At 43.9% G+C, this 24,919-nt stretch overlaps 1 protein-coding gene across 8 annotated transcripts in view; it reads right to left on the bottom strand.

Annotated features, from left to right (window-relative positions):
• Positions 1–5,304: 5,304 nt before the first annotated feature.
• ULK4 (unc-51 like kinase 4) overlaps positions 5,305–24,919 on the bottom strand; it is a 769,027-nt gene continuing 749,412 nt past the window's right edge. For all 8 annotated transcript variants that reach the window (XM_063611260.1, XM_063611259.1, XM_063611278.1 and 5 more), the window contains 2 exons: positions 8,004–8,089; positions 5,305–5,502 (listed from right to left, as the gene is read on the bottom strand). In XM_063611260.1, the coding sequence (XP_063467330.1) occupies positions 5,439–5,502; positions 8,004–8,089 (150 nt within the window). In that variant the 3' untranslated portion in view covers positions 5,305–5,438. The remainder of the gene's footprint in view (positions 5,503–8,003; positions 8,090–24,919) is intronic.

Here is a 24,919-nt window from a genome sequence, read left to right as displayed (position 1 = left end):
GTGTTTCATTTAAAGAACTTTTTAAAGCCAGAAAACGTTTTCAGAGCTTTGCTAATTCATTGTATTTTTGAAGTTTAAAAACTTAATGTGAGAGTTAATCCAGTTCAGCAAGGTGGTTCTGGAAGTACCAACGGTGAGTAATAGCCAAGATGCTTAGGAAAAGTAGCACTTGCTCTAGCAGCTGTCAAGGCCTAACTACTTAATATAAAGCCAAAGTTAGTTAACACTGTTACAGGAATAGGGATAGAAATACAGATTAATACAGAATAACACATAGGCATTTAAAGAAAGACTCTTTCAGAGACGGCGTTGGAGATCAGAGTGGGAGGAGAGCGACTTTTTCATAAAGGTGTGAAACAGCCATTGGAATAAAACAGTATAGAAAAACATCCATGACCCAACAAAATATCAAGATTTTAAATGCAGTAGTACTGACTTTTCTTTTGTCTCAAGCGCCAGTAAGGCTTGGTAGGGCACAACGTTGACAGTCTACACTGGACGCCCATGTGTCCAGCAATCTCTGTTCACAAAGAGACAGTGCAGTGAAAAACTACAGCTTCAGTGATGTGGGTGTCAGTATAGTATGCATATATCTCACATAATACTGAACAAAAGCAAGTTACAGATGCATGCTTTAGAACTCCATTGATCATCGATTCAAAAAAAGGGACAAGCTATTTTAAGGAAAATATCCACAGATGGAGCAAGGAGATGATTAGATGACTACAGAAATCAGAATGGTTAACCTGGAGAGGGAGGTGCATGGGATGCTGGCAAGGTACCTAACCTTTCCTGTAAATAGTGGTGAAGAAAGTGAGGTCAAGTTTTTAATACCAGAAGTAGTGGTGGGGAGGAAAAGGCCTAAAAGGAATGCTGCCCACTTGCATTTCTGGGTACAGGAGGTGAAAATGACAAAATGAACATGGCCGTTGAGAATAGGAGGGCTTTCCAGCATGAGTTTTCTTTTTTCAGTTGTTGTGCTGTAGTTTAGTTACGAGACAGCCTTGAGAGTTAAGACATTTGATCCCATTGCAGCAATCACCATTGAACCAAAGAAGGAAGCTTTTCTATGTTGGAGCAGATCTTACAGACATGAGGCTTTGAAATCTGATGATCTGAATTCTTAACAATGAAAGATCTTAAGATAAATACACTCTTTGGTTGCTATAATAAAAAGATGTGAATTGTGCTGTTTTGTTTATAAAGCAAAGAATGCTAAGTTGATCTGTAGTTCTATTAAGTGAGAACCTGCCTTTCCTTGCCTTCAGCAGATCACCCACCAAAGTGAAATTATGAAATGATGGGGCTGCAGGGGCTGTCAGGGCAGTTCTTCCTTTTTCTTTTATCGCAGCCTCCTATGTGGAATTCTGTATAGTATCCATTCCACTACTTGAGACTCCAGTAAACGTAGAAGGAAGTGACAAGTTTCAGAGTTGAGGCTGTGGGGGAAGGTCAGAACAGGTATAGGGGTATGCAGGAAGGCAAAGGAGAAACCCCACCCCTATGTATTTCCAAAGTAGGTTTTGGCATGCATAGGGAAAGGTCCATGTGTCCATAAATGTAATTTCCATGTTAGGTACGACTGAGAGCCACTCTGACAAAGCAGTTCTACTCGGAATTATTTGAGGTATACTCACAAGTATGTACAAGGAATTCATTGCAGCACTGTCAGAGATAGCAACCCAAATAGCTATCAAAAGGGAGCCTAACTAGTTAAGCAAATTTTGATGCATCTATTTGGTGGACCACTCTGCAGTCAAAGGGGAAAAAAAAAAACCGCACATAAAGCTGTGTTTTGGAATAAAGTGGTCTTTAAAATACATATTAAGAGAAAAAGCAAGGAGCAGAGTTGACAGCTGCTCACATATGGGTAAAAAGGGGTGGGTGCAGAATCTTTGTGAAGATACGCATAGACCATCCCTGGATGCACACAAAGACCCTAGTGGCAATGGGCACCTTGCAGGAGGAGACAGGGAGAGGACTAACAGCGTGTGAGGAAGGGACTCTGCTATCTATCTTTTGGGTGTTTTCACCAGGCTTCATTTGTACCAGGCTTCTGGATTGGATATCGCCATTCAAATGTAATTATTTATTAAAACACCTAATGAATGCATTTGTCCGCCACCTCAACATCAAGCCTCTGACGGGAGAGGCCAGAGGCTGGATTTTAAGGGCCAGATTTAAAACTCCTCGTTCTAGACCCAGCTTCTTGCTCCCACACACCACTTCTCAACCCCACTGAAGCTTGAGGGCAAGGCTGCCTAGCTTTGCCTAGTCTCCCCCAACTCCACTCCAAACAGCTCTCCCAAGAGGCCAAGCCTCTTGTAGCTTTCTTGCAGCCTCTTCCCCCTTTCCCTGCCATTTGCTTCCGTAGCCCCTATATGTATAAGATTATATTCTACATTGCATTTTTCTGTTGCCAGGGGAAAGAGAAAGGGCATCTTGCTTCAGGTGGAGACAGGAGAGACCTAGTGAGGGAGATTTCTCTCCCATCACCTTATACAAGAGCCTGAGCCACCAGTCCCCATTTTCTCAACTATAACAGGGATGCAGAACCGACCTGAGAACCTCATTAGCTAATAGGAGAAACTTGAAAAGATAAACTGCAAAGAACCACAAGACAGTAAATTCTGTTGCTGCATTCCACTGACTCACCTACTTAGGCACCACGAGTGATTGTCAGCACCTTTCAGGGCACCTATGACCACAGTTACCCCAAATGGTGCTTCACGGACGGACAGCTTAATGGGGATGCAGACTCGGCTATAAGTTAAGGCAAGGTCTTGGAACTTTGGGCTTGCTGTTAGTGGAGGGAGAGGAATAGACCTGTGTGCAGCCATTCACCTGAGCCGCCTCTGTGCCCTATTGCTTGTCACCTCCTTTGCCTCTCACCTCTGTGACTTCAGTGACACCATTCATCCCTGAAGAGAGCCGGTGGATTGTAGCTAATAAGCAGATAGCTGAAGCTTGGGGATGGAGGGAAGGAGAGGGCTAGTAGGTGTGGGCCCCTTGCCACTGCCAGAATCCTAAGAGCTGAGGGGCCGGGGGGCCAGCTCTGCTCTCAGAATGGAGCCACTTAGGCATGCCAAATACTAAGGTACAGGCCTGGGGAGGGCAGGGAAGGGTTACTGCTGTAAGCTGCCGTCTGCCCAACCAGGCTGCTCATATCCCCTACTGCTGAACTCAAAGGGATCTAGGCTGCTGCTTTCCATAGGCACCTTTCCTCCAGGACACAGCCTCACCAGGGACAAGGCTTGGCATGGACTAGCTTTAGTGACCCAACATGTTTGGCAGGGCAGTGGCTCTGCTTGGGACCATCATCTCCTTGTCCTTGCTTACCCAGATAAGCTTTTTCCCAGACAGGCAACACTGCGGCTTAGGGCCAGGAGTGGTCCACTGAACAAAATGGCTCTGGAATAGTAAGAGTTTCCTGTTCTCTGTTAAACAGCAAAGACGACTCCTTGCTCAAGTGAGAAGGGGAAATAAGAAGAATCTTCCATTGCTCTGAAATACCTTGAGAGGACTCCAGACCCAGAACCCCATGGGCATTACCCCCACCCAAGAACTAAAGGGAGACAGCAAAGAAAACAGACCTGAGCCTGTTCCTGTATCCAGCAGGCAAAGCCACTGGAGCTGAGAACCAAGCCTCTGGCTGCTCCATCAAGTACTCCCCACTCACTCCCAGAAGTGCAGGCAAAACCAGCCAGGCCAGGGCCACATGAGCACACACAGCTGGAGATGAGCACACCACCCAGGAGGACTTAAATAGTGAAGCCTCCTCACCATGGGCACTAAGTAGGCTACGTGAGGTCAAATGAAGCTGCCTGTTCCTGGGTCATACTCTTAGAGGGATACTCTCATATCCAATTAGTCACAGCCCAAGCTTTGCACACCCCATTAGGGGATGAACACAGGGTATGGGGTCAGAGTCCTGGGTTCAGCCAAGTTGTAGGGCCTTGAGCAAGTGGAAACGGCTCCTCTGAGTCTGTTTTCTCACCAATGAAATGAAACTAAGGCGGCTTGCTTTGCAGGTTGTGGTGGGGATTACCTAAGGTAATTGACATTCCTTTTGATGCAGTTGTGCACAGACCTGTTTTCATTGTAAGGCAATGAAACTATATCTGAACTATAACACAGGGACGATGTCTGCCCTGTGTTTACAGAACTGACCCGAGAACCTCATTAAGTAATGAGGTACTGATGAGGATGCTTCTGGCTGGGCTGCAATGAAATGCTTTACAATGAAAACAACAGTTCTGTGCACAACTGCGTCAAAGGTAATGTCAAATAGAAACTGTCAAACTACCCAGGTTACTGTGTCAGAGGGGCTGTTGGTGAGAGCATGACCAGCTTCCTGAGATGCCGTGGATGGGGCCATCTATGGGCCAACATGGCCACTGCCTGGGACAGAATCCATCTGGGCAGTGTTAGAAGGCAAATCCCCTAAGAAGCACCAGAGCATTGGAGCTGGGAAGAGGGTTGGCAGCCACTGATTTAGTGTAGCCTTTTCATTTTGCAGATGGGGAAATGAGGCCCCACAAAGGCCAAGGCATGACCTCAACTTACCCATGTGGTTGGAGCTGCCCAGAGCCCACCCCTACCTACCCAGTCCAGATTCAAGAGTAAGCCTGCCCAGTACAGCAGTCCCAGCATACTTCCACAGTATCCACCAAATATTGCCATGGGCTCGACTGACTCTTACATAGGAGGTTCTAAACATATGTGTGAGGGAACATGAGGCAGATACGGGATTAGGTGGCAGAAATTGGGGGAAATGATTCTACCCTGATGCCATCATCCCATCTAGATGGGCAAACCTTCAGGGAAGCCAGTGTTCCTGAGCATTTTGCATTCCTTTAGGCAAACTTTTCACTATCTGTGCTGGTCAGTGAGTCTTACCCAGTCCTCCCCAGGATTCTTGGAATCAGTTTGCTCCTGAAATGAACAAAAGCCAGGCAGGTAAAAGGGGAGAAGACAAGAGGCTCAGAGATTAGCTTCCAAAGGCTTGCTCTGGAGCTGTGGCTGGGAGAGCATTCCTGCCTCGTCCCGCCCTTCTGCTCTTCCCTGAGGAGAGGAGAGATGCTCACAGATGCCGGCAGGCTGAGGACTGTGCTTCGCATCCACTGCTTTATTACCACAGGCAGTGCTAACCTTAGCCCACCTGGCCCACACAAAGAGGGAAAGAACATTTCTGAGAACAGCTAACAAACCTGGGCTTCCCAGATGCATTCCACAGGAACCAAGGAAGTCCATTCTGAGTCAGTTTTCTAGGCCCTGGGGTTAGTGAGCACTTGGGCCATCAGGTTCTGGGTTCAGCTGACTTTATTAGGTCCAAATACAGCTGTGAGGGGATGTGGCAGAGGTGTCTGGGAGCTGACCTTGCTTGTGCATCCAAGGGCTGGGGCCACAGGGTGGGCTTGTACTAAGCACTTTCTTGCCTAGTGTCCAACAGCTTGGAGGATTTCCAGGGCCAAGGGAGCCACCACACTGTCGGTGAATGAACTGTAAGAAAAACCAAAGTAGGTACACTTAATAGGCATCTCTAAGGTAAAATGCCCCCCCCATTTCAAAGGGGCCAGCCTCTTTTGCACCCGAGTATCTGGTGGACCAGCTGCAGCATCCTCTTGGGAAGCAGAAGCAGGAAAGCCTGGCCCACAGTCCTGGTGGGGTTCAGAATTGGCCATGCCAGCACCCTGAGCTATTTCTGAACTCCCAGCCCCAGCCACCACTCACTCTCTGAGCCACCTCTGCCAGAAACACTGCCAGTGAGTGGTAGGCAGCCAGACTCTACCAGGCCTGGGGCCTTCAGTGGGCCTGCCCGGCTCCTGCCTGGAGCTGACTTATGTGTCCCAGACCCACTCCACACACTGACCCTCTCTGCTCCATTGCCCTTTCCAGCCAATCAGCCAGGAGCTTTCTTACTCTTATAGGTGTGAATGTGCAATTAAGAGCTTAAAATGTTAACTTTTTTACTGGAGCAAATTGTTTGAGACACATTTAAACCTATGTTAAACAACTGTTAGCAAAGAAAAAACTGAAACCAGTGACCCTTGATGTGTAAAATTAGCTCGTGGCACACTCTTGACTGCACAGAAATAGAGCTGGTACCAAATAAATGGGTGGGGCTGGGGGTGGGGCGCTGCAAAAAAGATGTGGGTGGCAGTGGGATGGGGCCGTGACCAGGAGACTGTGCCATGCATTCCTGCTCTGCGCATCAAAGCCCCTGTATGACAGAAGGAATGCGTCTGAACTTGGCCCGCCCCTGGCTGAGTCTAGGCTAGACTAGTGGGGCCATGCTGTGCACCCACACACAGCAGGCCCAGTGAGGCTGGAAAGGACAAACTACTGGCAGAGCAGCATCGGAACTGAGAACAATGCCATCCACTCATTCTTGGTTGACAAGAAAACCCTTTCTGGTAAGGCAATCTGAACGAAGTCCAAACGAGAACTCTGCAGGAGCAACTTCCCCGCCCAACACAAGATCTGTCTGGTGTAGATGTTTTAGATGCTGGAGTACTGAGTGTGGGTGCAGGACAGACCACCAGCCTCATGGACCACTGAACCTTGTTTTGACACATTTGGTCCAAATTTGGGTCCAGCATGAGGATGTGCTATTTTTGGCTAAAAGGCAGTTGTAGGTCCCTACTATGAGGAGTCCCATAGCGCCGGTGCCTAGAGCGAAGGGGCTCTCTAGAGCTGTCTGTCAAACTCCACTCCTCTGTGGCTCTCTCTGTGCCCTCTGCATAAATCTGTGTAGCTGGCTCCATAATGGCATTTTGCACAAGGCCAGGATCCGATGGCATGTGCTCCTCAAAATGGTCTTACAGGAGGCCTATAGGCCAGCCCAGGGAGTCACTGTTCACACCTTACATGGCAGGGGCTCATCAAGGTGTGAAGGGGCTTCTTGCAGCAAAGTCAGTCTCTCCTGCCCCTCACCTCACAGAAAACCATGAGTACGAACTTACTTCTATGGTTTATGCTGAAGACAAAAGGGGTAGGGTTAGGCTAAAAAGGATGGTATCCTCCCCTCTCACCTATCCAGGATTAATACAAAAGGCTGGTTGGAATTGAGCCTTCTCTGCAAACTCACCTTCTTAGCAATGCTTCAGCCACTTATTTTTCTTCAAATTCATAACAAACCCAAAGCACACCAGGAAGCAGATTTCATAGAAACATGTAGTTCTAAAAACAGAATCTACCAGGAAATGGCAGACAGCATTCCAGGTCCAGTGAAGGTCAGGCACCCCATAGGAGGCAGGTCCTTCTCCCCAGGGTGGGGAAATGCTCCACTGAGCATCAGCGTCTGTGGGGCTGGCTGGGATGCCAGCTCCTTCTGCTTTTACAGCATGTAACATGCTCCTGGGTGATAGGCCTATCCCCGGTCCGTGGAACTCACTTCTAGGATGTTCTACACACACTGACTGTACAGCCAAGGACTGGGAGGCTAGCCTAACCCCATGCTGTCAGCTTCTGGGTGTCAAATACGCAGTTCCGTGTGGTCCCTCTGAACTTCTGGCTGAGGAAGGTAACCTGGTGCAGCAGACCAGGCTAAGCTGTCACATTTGCTCCAGCCCTGCCTGGGCCTTGAGTCCTCCACAAGATGGTGATGAGGATGCCTCTGACTGGGCTGCTGATGGGGGCATGTGTGCACAGGCCAGGGGCTGCCTTTCTCATGAGGTTCCTTGCATCTCCCACTTGGTCATCCACTCAACCTCTTTAGGGGCCTCAAGGTGGGAATATTGTTTCCCCTGGCAGGACTAAGACTTTCTCTCCCCCTGTTGATTCCTTTCCCCTCACCTTCCCCACCATAACTGGCGATTCCTGGTGTGTGAAGTGGCAGAGCTTCCCTTCCCACACTGGGAAGGATCTCAGTGGACAGTGATGGGCTGCAAGGTGGCGGTCCCTGGTGTGGGGGAGATGAGTGGGAGGCGTGGAGAAAGGAATGGCTGAGAGTGTGTGCTGATCTGGAGCAGACTCTGCTGATCCTCCTGGGCCCCACTTACCCACTCCTGGGGGCCAGCCGCTCCAGAGCCCGCAGGAGGCTGCCCGCATTCTTGAGGCTCTCCAAGTGCTTCTCATTGGAGGTGATCTGCAAGGGCAGGAGGGGGAAGACAGTGGTCAGCTGACCCGTCCCTGACTCATGCCCTGTTGGATGGGCACCCTGAGTATCAGGCCTGCATGGTGCTGTGGCTGCCTAAGGCACTGGGGGGTGTCCCCTGGGCTTGTCTGTAACCCCCATGCCTAACCTCCCCACAGAGTATTGCTGACCAAGGGGAAAGAGGCAGGACACTGGTGGTCCACAGGGGAGGTGACAAGGCAGTCTGCTGGGGCAGGAGATGGCCAGTTCAGGGCAGGGTGCCTCCTGCGGATCTCTCAGGAGGGTTTGTGTCTGGGAACCTGAACTTTCCAATTAAAGCAAAACTACGTTTTCTGTGCTGGGACTCAGGAGGCCTGGCTAGCAACTGGAAATCTGTCTTTGGGGCTCTCAGCCCAACATGATCTCTTTCACATGGACAGAAGGATGCCAAGAAGGTGCCTGGGGACCTGGGAGAGAGGCATTAATAACTAAACCCCAGGAAGTGTGCCCATGCTAATCGCCACAGCCCTGTGAGAAAAACACTTGGGCATGCCTGACTCTGTAGCACCTATTTGCAGAATCATAAACTCTCAGGGCTAGAATAGGCTCAGGTGGGGATTTATCTGGCTCTGGCACCCAGAGACCTCACAATTCAGCCCCTCCATAAAATGAGTCCATGTCCTGAAAGGCAGAGAAGAGAAAGCTTTGATTCTACTATTAGACTTGCTTCTCTTAATTCACCATTGCCTCCTATTGTTATCTTTGTTAGTTTAAAATTTCTTGTAAGAAACACTTGTATGGCACTTTACATTTCAGAAGGCTGTTTCCTATATGTTTTCTCATTTAATCTTCTCAACAGCCTACTTTACAAGGTAAGTATATATCATGTTTTATTTATGAGGTAACCAAAGCTGAAATTAAGGGGCTGCTACAGGAGTCCACATGGAGCCAGATTCTGTCCCCACCATGAAGTTGAAACCAGGATGGCTTCAGCTGACTTTCATCATAGCAACCAAGGCTGGATTATTGTCTCCTTAGTTAAGAGGCTCAACATTTTTTAATCAGTCACTCATGATAGAGAGGTCACAGGGGTAACTAAATATTAACATGAACTCTGAATTATATATGAATGCATTCGTACCTCCACTGAGATCCTCTCCCACTTCCTGAGTATGCCAGAGAACAGCTGCCAGTTCAACTGCATCAGGTGTGATTTCTGCAAAGACTTGCATCTCGGAAGAGCTGCATGTAAATTTGTTCTGAAATTGCACCCAACTTGATGTGTTCAAAAGACTACTGCTTAAAAATGCCAGCTGTAGTTCAATTATGTCTGAAGTATGCATAAACTTACACTGAAGGTACACTCCCCATCAGGGGTCTTCAGTGAGGATTCCCACTTCATTTTTCTCAGAACTGCCTCAAACAGGTCAGCTGACCACATCCAGGCTCACTGCCCCTGACCAGCCCTGCCATGAGATTGTGTGCAGAGGCTGTGCTCCCAGGAAATCACCCACAAGTTGCAAATAAATCAGAAGATGGCTTTCATCCACAAGGCTGGTTAGAAGGTGCAAACAGAAATCTACAGTGACAGTTATGTGATCAAAGGAAGATACCAAAATAGTATCATGTGTAGCTGACATAAATGTATACATAAACAAAGCCCATTGAAAACTACATGGTTTGGCCATTTACCTGACTCTTATTAATAACATCAGCTGTTGTTCTGTATATAAGGATGAGTTAATTCAAAAATAAAAATTTTAAATTATATCAATCAGAGGTCCCAGTTCTGGGTAAGACAGAGAAAACACATGACACTCTTAATCTCCCTCTGGATGCAAATCTACAGTGCAGCTATTTGAGAACACTGAAAAGCAAATAGCAACAGGTAAATAGGAGAGGACACTGAATTCAAAGCACCACTGAACTGGCAGTGAGTTTACCACTTCTTTCTCAGCCTGGATGCAACAAACCCAAAAGCCAAAAGCTCTAGGAGAAACCCAGCTTGAGGAATAGAGAAGGGAAATCCCCAAAACCCTAGAGAATAGATGAAACCCCCTCAAGATTGTTTTTCTCTTTTTTCTCCATCCTCTTGTGTCCCAGGCCATTCTGTGATGGCAGCAGTGGTAGTGGGGACAGAAGTGGCAGCAACAGTAGCCAGCAAGAGGAGCCTACAACCAGAACTCTATTCTTTCTCTGTTCTCCTAGTGTTTGGCCTGGATGTTGCATAATCATGGAACTAGGCAGTTTTAGGCCAGATAGAAAATGGGAAACCCAGAGAACCAGAAAGTACTGGGGAGAGAATGAATCAAGAAGAGCTTAGTAAAGTTACTCCATAAAACTGTTTATGAACTCCTGGCCTCACCCCCAACATGTGTATGCATGGAACCGATCCCAATAGCATGCCCCAGAATTGAAGAACTGAGGTAACAAATATATCTCTGCTCACATCCCAGACTGACCCCTGGGGAGGGACACACCAGATAGATGCACATAGCACTGGAAAACCTGTGAAACCAACATGACACTGAAATTACAATTCCAACCTGCAGCCTGAACCTAATCAGCATGATTACTTGCTAAAACAAAAATATCAATATTCTCTGTAGTATTTAACAAGACAGTGTCTTATAATGTAATATTTTAAATGACCAGGATACAATTCAAAATTACTTGGCAAAAGCAACCATAAAATCCCAGCTGACATGAAAAAAGACAATCAACAGAGGACAATAAACAAAATGACATATGTTGGAATTATCTGACAAAGACTTCAAAGTGCTATTATAAAAATGCTAAAAACAAACAATCACTAACACTCTTGAAACAAGTATTACAATAGTATGTATCAGTAAAAAAGGAGAATATATCAAAGAAGAAGCAAATGAGAATTTTCTAACTAAAAACATAATAACCACAAATTTAAAGTCATCACTGGATGGACTCAATAGCAGAATAGAGACAATAAAAGGAATGAGTCAGTGAACTTGAAGATAGATCAATAGAAATAAATGATCCAATCTCAGCAGCAGAGATTGAAAAAAAAAAAAAAAGATTGAGAACACAAATGAACAGCACCTCAGGGACCTATGACAATAACAAAAGGTTTTTGTCATTGGAGTTCCAGAATGAGAGGACAGAGAATAAATGAATGAAAAAGTATTTGAAGAAATCATGACAAAAACTATTCCAAAATGTGCTGAAAGAAATAAATCCACAGATTCAAGAAACAGTAAATCCCAAACAAGATTAAACCCAAAGAAATCCATGACCAAACCCATCAAAATCAAACTTGCTGAAGACAAAGGATGTTGAAAGTGGGCAGAAAAAAAAATGACATATTACTTCTACGGTAACAATAATTTGAATTATTGTGAATTTCTCATCTGAAACTACTGAGGCCAGAAGATTTTAAGATGCTAAATGAAATGAGCTACCAAACTAGATTTATATACCTAGAAGATATCATTCAGAAATGATATCATGGTTTCAAAATGTTATTTAGGAATGAAGATGAAATAAGGATATTTTCAGATGAATGAAAACTAATAGAAGCAGAGCTGCTATAAAAAATTTACTAAAGGAAGTTCTTCAGAGAGAAAGCAAATAATACCAGAAGGAAACCTGGAACATCAGGAATGGTAAATATAACATGATATTATCTTTCTTTAAAAGCTGTTTAATAGTAGAAAAGAAAAAATACATATAATATTATATTGATGGGGTTTTCAACATATGTAGATGTAACATATAAGACAGCTGGAACATAAGATGGGGGAGAGCAAAGGAACCTATATGGTAGTAAGGCTTTTATGTTCCATTTGAAGTGGTAAAATATTGTCATAAGTAGACTCTAAAAGGTTAAGTATTTTATAACTCCAAGAGCAACCACTTTAAAAAATTATACAAAGAGATGTAGTTTAAAAAAAACCCACAGTAGATAAATTAAAATTTAATATTAAAAATATTCAAATAGCTTAAAAGAAAGCAGGAAAAGGAAAAGTGAGGAAATAAAAACACTGGACCTAATCAGAAATCAAATAAAAAGGCAAACTACACTGTAACATACCAAGAATTACATTAAATGTAAATGATCTAAATACAGCAAGTAAAAATCTCCTGAATGATTTTTAGAAATGATCCAACCATATATTGTCTGTAAGAATCTTAATTCAAATATAATGAGATAGTGGTTTAAAGTTAAGAGGATGAAAAAAGATATACCATGCACACATAAATCAAAAGAAAGCTAGAGTGGCTATAGTAATGTCAGGCAAAGTAGACTTTAGAGCAAAGAAAATTACCAGGGACATATTTTGATCAAACGGTTTTGTAACCAAGAAGACATAACAATAAATGTGTATACATCTAATGGTAGAAATTACACATACAGAAAGCAAAAACTGATACAACTGAAAAGGAAAACAGATAAATCCACAATCGTAGTTGGAGATTTCAAAACTCCTCTCATGGTAAGAAACAGGATGAGTAGACAAAAATCAGCACAGATATAGAAGAACTGAAGAACCCCATCAACCACATGAATCCTATTGACATTTGTAGATCACTGATCCCATCAAAAACAGTATTCACATATATTGCAAGAATCCAGGAATATTTACAAATGTATACAGTATTCTGTGTCATAAAACATATCTTAACACATTTAAAAAAGCTGAAACCATATAAAATATATTCTCTGACCATATGGAATTAAACTAGCAATTAATAAACAAGATAACAGGAATATTTTCAATCACTTGGAATTAAACAGCACACTCCTAAATAATCCAAGGGTTAAAGAGGACATTCCAAGAAAAATTAGAAAATAATCTTAGCTGAATGAAAATGACCTTGATACAACACGTCAACATCTGGAAGGGGGCTTAAGCAATGCTTAGAGGGAAATCTATAGTACTAAATACTTATTTTAGGAAAGAAGAAATGTCCCAAATCAATCAATAATTTAAGCTTCTACATCAAGAAACTAGGAAAAAAGGGCCAGGCGTGGTGGCTCACGCCTGTAATCCCAGCACTTTGGGAGGCTGAGGAGGGCGGATAACTTGAGGTCACGAGATTGGGACCAGCCTGGCCAACATGGTGAAACCCTGTCTCTACTAAAAATAGAAAAATTAGCCAGGCGTGGTGGAGGGTGCTCGTAATCCCAGCTACTCAGGAGGCTGAGGCAGGAGAATTGCTTGAACCCAGGAGGTGGAGGTTACACTGCACAGAGATCGCGCCACTGTACTCCAGTGTGGGCAACAGAGCGAGAGTCCATCGCAAAAAAAAAAAAAAAAAAAAAAAAAGAAGAAGAAACCAGGAAAAAAAGGAGCAAAACGAACCCAAACTGGGAAGAAAACGAGCAAAAATTAAGAGGAATGTGGTAAATGTAGGCCCTAAAATATCAATACTTACATTAAATGTAGATTTACCAAATGCTCCAAGTAAAAGATTTCAAGCTGTATATAAACAAAATATATCTCTTATATATAATTATATACATCTATAATATATAAATTACAGCTACACACACACACACACACACACACACACATATATAGTACTTATAAGAAACATATTTTAAATATAAGGGCACCAAGGCCAGGCGCGGTGGGTCATGCCTGTAATCCCAGCACTTTGGGAGGCCGAGGCGGGTGGATCACCTAAGGTCAGGAGTTTGAGACCAGCCTGGCTGACATGGTGAAACCCCATTTCTACTAAAAATCAAAAAAATTAGCTGGGCATGGTGGCACAAGCCTGTAATCCCAGCTACTTGGGAGGCTGAGGCAGGAGAATCACTTGAACCCGGGAGGCAGAGGTTGCAGTGAGCTGAGATCGTGCCATTGCACTCCAGCTTGGGCAACAAGAGCGAAACTCCATCTCGAAAAATAAATAAATAAATAAGGGCACCAAACAGTTGATGGTTAGAGGATGGAAAAAGATATGACATGCTAACAGTAACCTAAGAAAGTTGGCATAGCTAATACCAGATAAAGTAGATGTTAAGGCTATAATCGTAACTAGAGGTAAGGAGGGGCATTTCATATTTATAAGAAAATAAATTGGCCAGGAAGATACAGCAATTCTAAATTTGTATGCTCCTAATCATAGCCTAAAAATACATAAAACAAACAAATAAAAATGACAGAAACAAAGTGAGAATTAGATAAATCCACAATCATGGTGACATATTTTTCAATCTCTTCCAGCAATGTGCATACAGAAACCAGAGGTGACACAGAGGTTCTATACAACAAGAGTAACAGAATTGACTTAATTGACTTACATAAAAAATCATCCAAAAACTGCAGAATATATATTCTTTTCAAGTGCATATGGAAAATTTCCAAAATATACCATCTGCTGGGTCTTAAGGCAAGTCCTGACAAATTCCAAAGGTATAAATCTGATACAATATATCAGGATCTGTATGATTAAAAACTGTAAAATGCTGACGAAAGAAAATAAATAAATGGATACACAATATTCAAGGATTGGAAGGCTCAATATAATAAAAATGTCTTCCAAAATATAGGTCTAATGAAATTCCTATCAAAATTTCAGCAGAAATCTTTGTAATATATAATAGCTGAGTCTATTGCTTCTTGGCCTTTTGGCTAAGATCAAGTGAATAATAACTGACTCTAAAATTTGCAATGGAAAGGCAAGGAGCCAGAACAGGTAAAATAATTTTGAAAAAGCAGAATAAAGTTTAGGCATCATACTACCCAACTTTAAGAGGCACTACATGATTCCAGCAACCATGACAGTGTGGTATTGGCAGAAGGTCAGACACACAGATAATGGAATAGACAAGAGAGCCCAGAAATAGAACTACACAAATTATTGTTAAAATTTTGACAGAGGTGCAAAGTTAATTCAAGCAGGGAAGAACAGTGTTTTCAACAAGCAGTGCTAGAACAAATGGATGCACATATGCATAAACATCAATCTAGACCCATATTTTACATCTTATATAAAACGTAATTTTAAATGGATGATGGACCTAAATATAAAATGTAAAAACTATATAACTTCTAGAAGAAAATATAGAAGAAATTCTGTGACCTTAGATTTGGTGATGAGTTTTTAAGATAACAACATAATCCCTTAAAAAAATTATAAATTGGACTTTGTCAATATTAAAAACTTCACTTTTTGAAAACATAACAGCCTTCCTTCCTTCCTTCCTTCCTTCCTTCCCTCCCTCCTTCCTTCCTTCCTTTTTTTCTTTTTTCTTCCCTCCGTGGCCCAGGCTGGAGTATACTCGACTTGCTACAGACTCCCTGCGTCCGGCTCCCGTGATTCTCCTGCCTCGGCCTGCGGGCTGCCTGGGATTGCCGGCGCGCGCCACCACCCCTCCCTGCTTTTTGTCCTTTGGCTGGAGGCGCGGTTTCGCCATGTTGGCCACGCTGCTCTCCAGCTCCTGACCTCGAGTGCTCGGCCCACCTCGGCCTCCCGAGGTGCTGGGACTACAGACGGAGTCTCGCTCACTCGGTGCTCCGTGTTGCCCGGGCTGGAGTGCGGTGGCGTGGTCTTGGCTCGCTGCAGCCTCCGCCTCCCAGCTGCCTGCCTTGGCCTCCAGGATGCTGGGATTGCAGCCTCTGCCCGGCCGCTGCCCCGTCTGGGAGGTGAGGCGCGCCTCTGCCCAGCCGCCACCCCCTCTAGGAAGTGAGGAGCGCCTCTGCCCGGCCGCCCATCGTCTGGGAAGTGAGGAGCGCCTCTGACCGGCCGCCCCGTCTGGGAAGTGAGGAGCGCCTCTGCCCGGCCGCCCCATCTGGGAAGAAGTGAGGAGCACCTCTGCCCAGCCACCCATCGTCTGGGATATGAGGAGCGCCTCTGCCCGGCCGCCCATCGTCTGGGAAGTGAGGAGCGCCTCTGCCCGGTCGCCCATCGTCTGGGATGTGAGGAGCGCCTCTGCCCGGTCGCCCCGTCTGGGAGGTGAGGAGCGCCTCTGTCTGGCCGCCCTGTCTGGGAAGTGAGGAGCGCCTCTGCCCGGCCGCCCATCGTCTGGGAAGTGAGGAGCGCCTCCGCCCGGCCGCCCCGTCTGGGATGTGGGGAGCGCCTCCGCCCCGCCGCCCCGTCTGGGAAGTGAGGAGCGCCTCTGCTCGGCTGCTCTGTCTGGCATGTGGGGAGTGCCTCTGCCCGGCCGCCCCGTCTGGGAGGTCTACCACAGAGGCCAGACGCAATGTGGGGGCTGGACGTGGTGGCTCACGACTGTAGTCCCAGCACTCTAGGAGGCTGAGGCGGGTTGATCACTTGAGGCTAGGAGTTCGAGACCAGCCTGGCCAACATGGCGAAACATATGAAAAATACAACAGACCAACCAACCAACCTAGCAACAACAAAACAGGTCTACCCTGGAGTCATACTCTAATTTTTTCTATTTTCCTCCCTTTCTGATCCTTTATCCCACTTTCTTTTTCTTCCTCTTCCTTCTCCTTCTTCTTTGTCAAATAGAGGATTGAGTTATTATCATTGATCCATACAAAGTCCCTCTCTCATTTATTTTCTTTAATTCCCAACCCCCATTTCTATTCCCCATCTTCCCATGTGCAACCTTCCTAATATGTTTGATATGCATCTTTCTGTTTGTATGTATTTTTAGAAAATGTTTATTTTTTGTGTGAAAAAAATAATAAAACAGGTCAATAGTTGCATTAAAAAAAAAAGAAAACGTAAGAGAATGAAAAGATAAGCCACAGACTTGGAGAAAATATTTGAAACTTACTTATCTGATAAAGGACTTATATCAAGAACATAAAAGTAACTCTTTAAAAAAATTTTTTTTAGAAAGAGGGTCTCTGTTGCCCAGGCTGGAGTGCAGTGGTGTGATCATGGTTTACTGTAACCTCAAACTCCTGGGCTCAAGCAATCTTCTTGCCTTGGCCTCTCGGTTCTCACCTTGGCTGGGATTACAGACGTAGGCCACCACGCCCAGCCAAAAAGAACTCTTCAAATTCAATAATAAGAGAACGACCAGCCTAGTTTTTAAGATGGATAGAAAATCTGAATAGACACATCACCAAAGAAGATATATGGGTGGCAAATAAGAAAAGATAACTCAACATTGTTTGTCATTAGGGAAATGCATATTAAAACTGCAGTGCAATACCATTGCATACCTATTAGAATGGCTAAAATTCATAACACTGACAATAACAATGTTGGTAGGGATGAAGAATAACAGCAGTTCTCATTTATTGCTGATGTGAATGCAAAATGGAACAGTGCTTTGGAAGACAATTCGGCAGTTCTTTATAAAACTAAACATACAGGCCAGTGGCTAATACCTGTAATCCCAACACTTAGGGAGGCTAAGGCAGGTGAATCACTTGAGCCCAGGAGTTCAAGACCAGCCCCAGCAACATAGTGAGACCTCGTCTCTGCAAATAAATAAATAATAATGAGCTGGGCGTGGTGGTGCACACCTGTGGTCCCAGCTACTTGGGAGGCTGAAGTGGGAGTATCGCTTGAGCCTGGGAAGTCAAGGCTTCAGTGAGCCATGATCAAGCAATTGCACTCCAGCCTGGGTGACAGGGTGAGATTATGTCTCAAAAAAAAAAAAAAAATTAAACATAGTCCTACCATATAGCCAAACACTCTTGGATATTTACCCAAGTGAATTGAAAACTTATGTCCACACAAAAACCTGTATTCCAAATCCTTCACACTTTTATTCATAATCACTGAAATGTAGATGCAACCAAGCTGTCCTTCAACAGTGAAATGGAAAAACAAGGAAGCCGTGCATGCATCACTTGGAATGCAATCAGACTTATAGAGTCTGATTTGATTTTTAGAATGAGGTACTAGTAAAAAAATAAATCTGAGTAATTTTTGAAAAAATAAGAGTTTGAATTTACCTTGCTAAATTATTGTATACTATGATACCAAACCATTTTCTATAGCTGGTAATGCCCGTGATAAGAGGATTTCAAGGGGGCTCTGAAATGAATGATCCTTGGGAACGGACTGCTTCTGTCTCCCAGAGTTGAGCGTCCTCTTAGGCCACTGAAGGTTATAAATTAAGATGGGAACCAGCCTCTTTTAGAAACATTAGATTCCACTGTATCTGCCAGACTATGTGGCCTTTAACCTTCTATTTTCTCAGTACTTTAATTTTCTTCGAAAACGAAATTATGGGTCCACTCAAAAGTCATCCCACCTACTCCTCTTTTGAGCTACTTAGGCAGAGAATGTTTTGTGCAAACTGAAACCCACAAAGAAATCTCTCCATTTTGAAGGAAGTAGGAGTCAAAGTGACCCTTGTCTACTGTGATGCTTAATTCATGACTAAGAGACTATTGGTGAACTTATCCTGGCTGTGATTACAGATGTCAAGAGAAAGTACTGCAGCGACACCAAGAAAATAATGCAACAGAACGCCAGCGAAGAGTGTAAGCACAATACCTTCTTCCCAAAGTTAACACTTTCATTACTGGCAGTCAGTTAGCCAGGACAGGCTAACTCAATTTTATTTTGCAATAATGTACTATAGCAGAGGTTCCCGGACCTGTGAGTCCATGAGTGGATTTCAGTATTTCAAAACATCAAATGGCAGGCATCCATTTCCTGCAAACAAAGTCATGCCTGCCTCACATTTCTCTGCTTTATGATGAAAATATATCAGCCAAGCCTGGAGTGCCAGCCATTATCTCATGCTGCTAAGACATCTGCCTGGTAGCTAAATGGCTAAAATCAATCAAAATGGAAACATGAATTATACTAAATACATAAATTTCACCTGGTAGACAGGTAATTTTCAAAACATGGGGTCCTTAAAGCAAAAATCATAAAATAATTGGGAATTTGAGCTTAGAATTAAGATAAACATGGAAAGACAATTCCTCTACATCTGTTGAATATATATATACAGATACATGTGTATATATACAGATATACATATCTATGTGTATATATACACATATACGTATACCTATGTGTATATATATACATATATACATCTGTGTATAGATGTATACGTGTGTGTATACATCTATGTGTATAGATGTATACGTGTGTGTATACATCTATGTGTATAGATGTATACGTGTGTGTATACATCTATGTGTATAGATGTATACGTGTGTGTATACATCTATGTGTATAGATGTATACGTGTGTGTATACATCTATGTGTATAGATGTATACGTGTGTGTATACATCTATGTGTATAGATGTATACGTGTGTATACATCTATGTGTATAGATGTATACGTGTGTGTATACATCTATGTGTATAGATGTATACGTGTGTGTATACATCTATGTGTATAGATGTATACGTGTGTGTATACATCTATGTGTATAGATGTATACGTGTGTGTATACATCTATGTGTATAGATGTATACGTGTGTGTATACATCTATGTGTATAGATGTATACGTGTGTGTATACATCTATGTGTATAGATGTATACGTGTGTGTATACATCTATGTGTATAGATGTATACGTGTGTGTATACATCTATGTGTATAGATGTATACGTGTGTGTATACATCTATGTGTATAGATGTATACGTGTGTGTATACATCTATGTGTATAGATGTATACGTGTGTGTATACATCTATGTGTATAGATGTATACGTGTGTGTATACATCTATGTGTATAGATGTATACGTGTGTGTATACATCTATGTGTATAGATGTATACGTGTGTGTATACATCTATGTGTATAGATGTATACGTGTGTATACATCTATGTGTATAGATGTATACGTGTGTGTATACATCTATGTGTATAGATGTATACGTGTGTGTATACATCTATGTGTATAGATGTATACGTGTGTGTATACATCTATGTGTATAGATGTATACGTGTGTGTATACATCTATGTGTATAGATGTATACGTGTGTGTATACATCTATGTGTATAGATGTATACGTGTGTGTATACATCTATGTGTATAGATGTATATGTGTGTATACATCTGATTATATATACACATATATACATATATACATATACATATATTTATATATATGTGTGTGTATATATAATCAGATAACACACTTGGGATAAATACATAATTTTATGCAAACTCTGCTATGGTCACTTTAACATGGCACTGTCTCAATCCAGCATTCACCCAAACATTGAAAGGAGACGGTAGTGTCCTACAGAATCATCTTCAAATTCCCCACTAGGCTCATGAATTGTAAAGTAGTGGTTTTATACACCACACCCTGCAGTACAGAGTTTGGGTTGGCTCTTCTCTGGATTTCAGCTTCCCCAAATGCAAACTAGCAAGTGGAGCCATCCTATGCCCCCTGATAATGGCAGAACCCTGAAGTTGGCAGCCTCTTCAGTTTGCAGGAGAGGATGTGAGAACAGAGAATACAATGGCTTGCCCAAGGCAAAGTGGCCACTGAGAGACAAATCCAAGCCTGGTGCCTATACTCCTCATCTAAGGCCTTAAAAAAACATGCAAACCAGAACTTACTTCTATTTTCTGTCACTGTGGCACATCAGGAATTTATGCTCACAAATATGACTCACAGCATCCTCCTCCTCTGAAAGCTCGTAAAATGCTCCAGTGCAGCCTTCTGTATTTGTAAATGTTTTTTTGGTGTGGAGAGATGTGTGGCTGTAACTGAGTAAGGTATGGGCAGGCTGTGGTACTTTGTTTATGAGTGTGCAATAATATATGTCCATACCTGTAGTGATCTTGAATGTGTGTGGCAAAAGGAAGTCCAGTTAACTTTTGCTTTCTAACGATGAGTTCCTCTCAACAGGCCCAGGCAACACTGACAGACTAGAAAAGAAGTATCAGGAGATGAAGCTGACACAGTGAGAGCAGCCCAGGTGCTTCTTGGTGCTTGTTATTACAGACACACACTTCACACAGGGGAGGATTATTTTAATTCTGTGGCCTTCAGATCTCATAAATACAAGTAAAAACAAGCAGGTAACTATGACAACTTTACTTCAGAGAGTTTAAATTTCAAAAATAAACCTATCCATCCAGCCCCTTCATTTTGTTCTCTTAATGTATACTTTGTCTTCTCTTCAGCTGGGGTTTTCATGCTACTTCAAAGCCATTTCTCCCAACTGCTCACAGAGACAGGCCACCCTCTTGCCACCTGATGCCAGGATGGAATCTGGAGGAGAACCTCTCGTCGGCATGATGCAATCTGGCAGGCCCGCCTTCACTTTCTACCTGGTGTTGCAGTGTGCATTCTGGGTCCTTCCAGAAGCATCCGGAGCTGCTGCTAGGGTCTCACCTTTCATATTCAGATTAAAGCAAGTCTATATTAACACATCCTGCTCTGCATCCAGGCCCATATGCTCATCACACCTTTCATGGGATGCTGAGTAAATCTGAGACTGAATGGAATAATTTTCATGCATGGCCTCCAGCTGCCTCACAGCATCCGTGCCTTCCCTGGAGTCCATTTAGAAACTTTATGTACCTCAGCAAAAGCAAGTGAGGCCCATTCTGTCCATGATTAGTAAGCAGGGGATGATCTGAAAGAGATCTAGAGGTGTCCCTAAGGATTCCCGTCAGTGGATCTGCTGATCACCAAGGGTAACGGGGTAGCAGTTGGAGCTCAAGGGAAGAGGCAGGGTCTTACAGAAGAAGTAGGCCCAGTCACAAAGGCTTGCTCACCTAGATTTGACCCAGGTCCCCATGAATGCAGATTCTCTAGAGGGTGACAGAGACATTGCACTAAACACCTGGAATAATACTGGAGCATAAGCAGCACCATGTTTCTGTCCGGGAGGACCACTATGTGAGGTGGTCTGTCACCCTCTGCATGAAGCACAGCTTTGCTTTAGCTCACTGGGAGGCCCCAAGCATACTGAGGCCTGAGGAAGTGGTGGCATCTGGAATACAGCGATTCCTCAAGGTGAAGGAAGCTGGGAGAGGAAAGGAAGAAAACGGCAGATGACCTCTTGTTCAAGGGCAGCGATGAGTCTCCATGTGGTGTACTCCAGACAAACCGGGTAGGAGAGGGGAGTACACAGGGCATTAGTAGATGTGTGTGGGGGGGGCAAAGTTGACAAAACCCAGATTTCAGGTAGAAACTGTTGGATTCACTTTTACCTATAGGATTAAATAAGTAAAAGCCTTGGAGTAAAAACGGCTTGAGATTTGCATCAAGAAAAGAAATTAACATTTCTGAGCACCTACTATACTCAGGAATAGAGTTAACTGCCTTCAAACATATAATTTTCTTTTTGACAACTTGAAAAACAAGTATTAACTGTGCTCGCTTTACAGATGGGGAAATGAAGGCTAGGAGGGCTCATGTGACTTGTCCAAGGTCAGCTAGCCAGCAAGCAGTGGCACTGAGATTTAACCCAGTCCCCCCAACTTCAAGATCCACATTCTTCCCATGAGACCACGGCATCTTCACACCTGCCACTAAGTACCTGGCAAAGTTGTTGGCTGATTGGCTGATTTAAAAAAGTAAGCAACTGACTAAGCCGTGTTTCTAGCCCCACTGCCTGCATGCTGTGTTATCTTGTATAAATGGCTTGTACTGCTCTGCCAGCCATCTCTTGTAAATTGCATAGCACCCTTTGCTCCCCCAGTCATTGTTGTTCATCCTTATCATTTCCAGGCAAAAGCAGGAACTGCAGAATCTCTCTCCCAGATGGAACTGGAAGTTGCTGCTCTTGACCAAAGGAGTCTGTGGATCCCTTGTACTGTCCAGTAAGCTGTCCCTGATATAGAGAGCACCATACTTTTGGCAACTTCTTTCAGGCTTGGCTACCAGAGGCTTTGCACATCTCTCCTGGTGCTCTTAGATGGAGGTCCGTCTTTGCTGGTGATGAGAAGTGAATCAACAGTTTGCTGGGTAGCCACTGTGGGCCATTATCTTATGTTGTCTTCACAGTAGCCCTATGAGGAAGGTCTTCCATGATCACACGTTAGAGACAGGGTGAGGCGGTGATTAGTAGTGGAGTTGGGATGGAGGCCCAGATTGGGCCAGCTCTCTCCTGCATCCCACTCCATTGCTGCTCTGCCTTCCCTCCATTGCTTCCTGCCCCAGTCACCATGTTACCCTTTGCCTCTCCCCATGAAAGGTCTGGCTGCAGGAGCACCTGGCGAGAGACAGGGCCAGTGTCCAACTGGGGAAGCCGGGAGTTGACGTTTCCATGAGTAGTGAGGAGGCTGACATTCTGCCATTGGGGGAGCTAGTCCCAGCTTCCAGAAGCCCAGGTTCCCAAGGAAATAGCTTGGCCTGTATTTAAGACAGAAGCCTCTCAAGCTGGGGTCAAAGTAAGGAACACTGCTCCTTTCCACTGACATTTCCAGATTTGGAGATGCAGCATGCAAAGGAGGATGATGGTAAGCTAGCGTTTGAATGATCAAAGGGCACACTTTGGTGAAAGCAAAGCAGTGTTGAAGGACTTTCTTCTTTCTCTTGACCTTTATTTCCTCGTCCTGGGGTCTATATGTTCCCTTAACCTAGCCTGACACCTCCACTCACCTCTCTCGCCCAAACTCCTCACTGTATCTGTGGGCACCTGCTAAATCTAGAGGCTACTGAAATAACATGCAGAGGATTTGAATGTTTTTCTTTTTCACCCCATAAGACATGATTATTTTCTAAAAGAAAATTATCCATAGCTACCTCCTTCTTCATTTTAGGCCAGCCAGTTCTCTCAGCTCTCTGCAGGGCAGTAAAAATGCCCTTATTGCTTAGAAACTGTTCATAATTACATCAGTTTCTGGCCATTAAGTCCCATAAGTCTAAAATGTTGAATATAATATAGCTGCTTTGGGAAGTCTTTTAGGCCTGATCCAACTAACTAACTACAACAGCCAGTTCCAAAAGAAGTGAGGAAACAGTTTTAATTGGCAAAAAATTATGATGTGGACTGTTTGTAGACATAAAAATAAACGGGAGATTGGCCCAAAGTAAGTTCTGGTGAAATACAAGATCAGGACATACCATTTTGCCCAGGAGGACCCAAACCAAGCACTTAGAAAAGCATGAGAGCATAGATTTCCAAGGCACCGGCATGAGGATGTCAACTATGGATGTGGCTGGAATTATTTCCTCACAAGAAAAAATACTTGGGGTGGTAACCAAAGTGGGAGAGCTTGGGTCATAAGTGAGGAACAGTGTGAGTATCTATCATGCAAACCTGATCCAAGCAAATACTAACCAGTCCTTAGGAATACTATATGGGGTCATAGTGAGCTGTGTATTTGACAACAGAGTCACTGATTTTGTGTTGTGAGGGTGTTTGTGTGATAGGGAGGGCTCTGATGTGGGAAGGGGGATGGAGATAAGAGAAGGAGCTTAACAGGGCCTGTTTCCAGCCCCTTCTCTCTGAACCTCCCACTGGATAGAGGGAAGCAAAGTAGAGCAATGTCAAGTCAACTTGGCTAAAAAGGCCCACAGCTTCCTTCTTTCTCCAGTTCCTCACTCTATAAGGTAAGGACACTATCAGCCACTAAACCACTCTGCAGTGATTCAGCCACTATACATAGGGACAATCAGGAAAATGCTTGTAATATAAAGTAAAAAAACACACAATATAAAAACTGCATGGACCATGACTGTAAGGATATGCAATAAATATCGTACATCCTGAATTTGAGACCTCCAGCGTCATAAGTGCTACCAAATCCTCACACCCAAGGCCCTCAGTCTAGTCAAAGGTGGGCAGAAAAGCAATCACAATCACACATGAGATGCGTACACATGAAATGCTCTTTTGGCAACTGTAAAGGATCCTAAAAATATTAGCATGATTCTGTGGTCAATAAGACAGTGTGTATTGAGCACCTACTATGTGCTGGACTCCGTTTACATTCTGGAGAAATAGCAGGGGGTGCCGGGTGTCAAGTCAGAGCTTCCACCTTG

The sequence above is a fragment of the Symphalangus syndactylus genome, chromosome 1 (assembly GCF_028878055.3).
Source record: "Symphalangus syndactylus isolate Jambi chromosome 1, NHGRI_mSymSyn1-v2.1_pri, whole genome shotgun sequence".
Classification (NCBI taxonomy): Eukaryota; Metazoa; Chordata; class Mammalia; order Primates; family Hylobatidae; genus Symphalangus; species Symphalangus syndactylus.
This window is presented reverse-complemented; position numbering and strand designations above follow the sequence as displayed.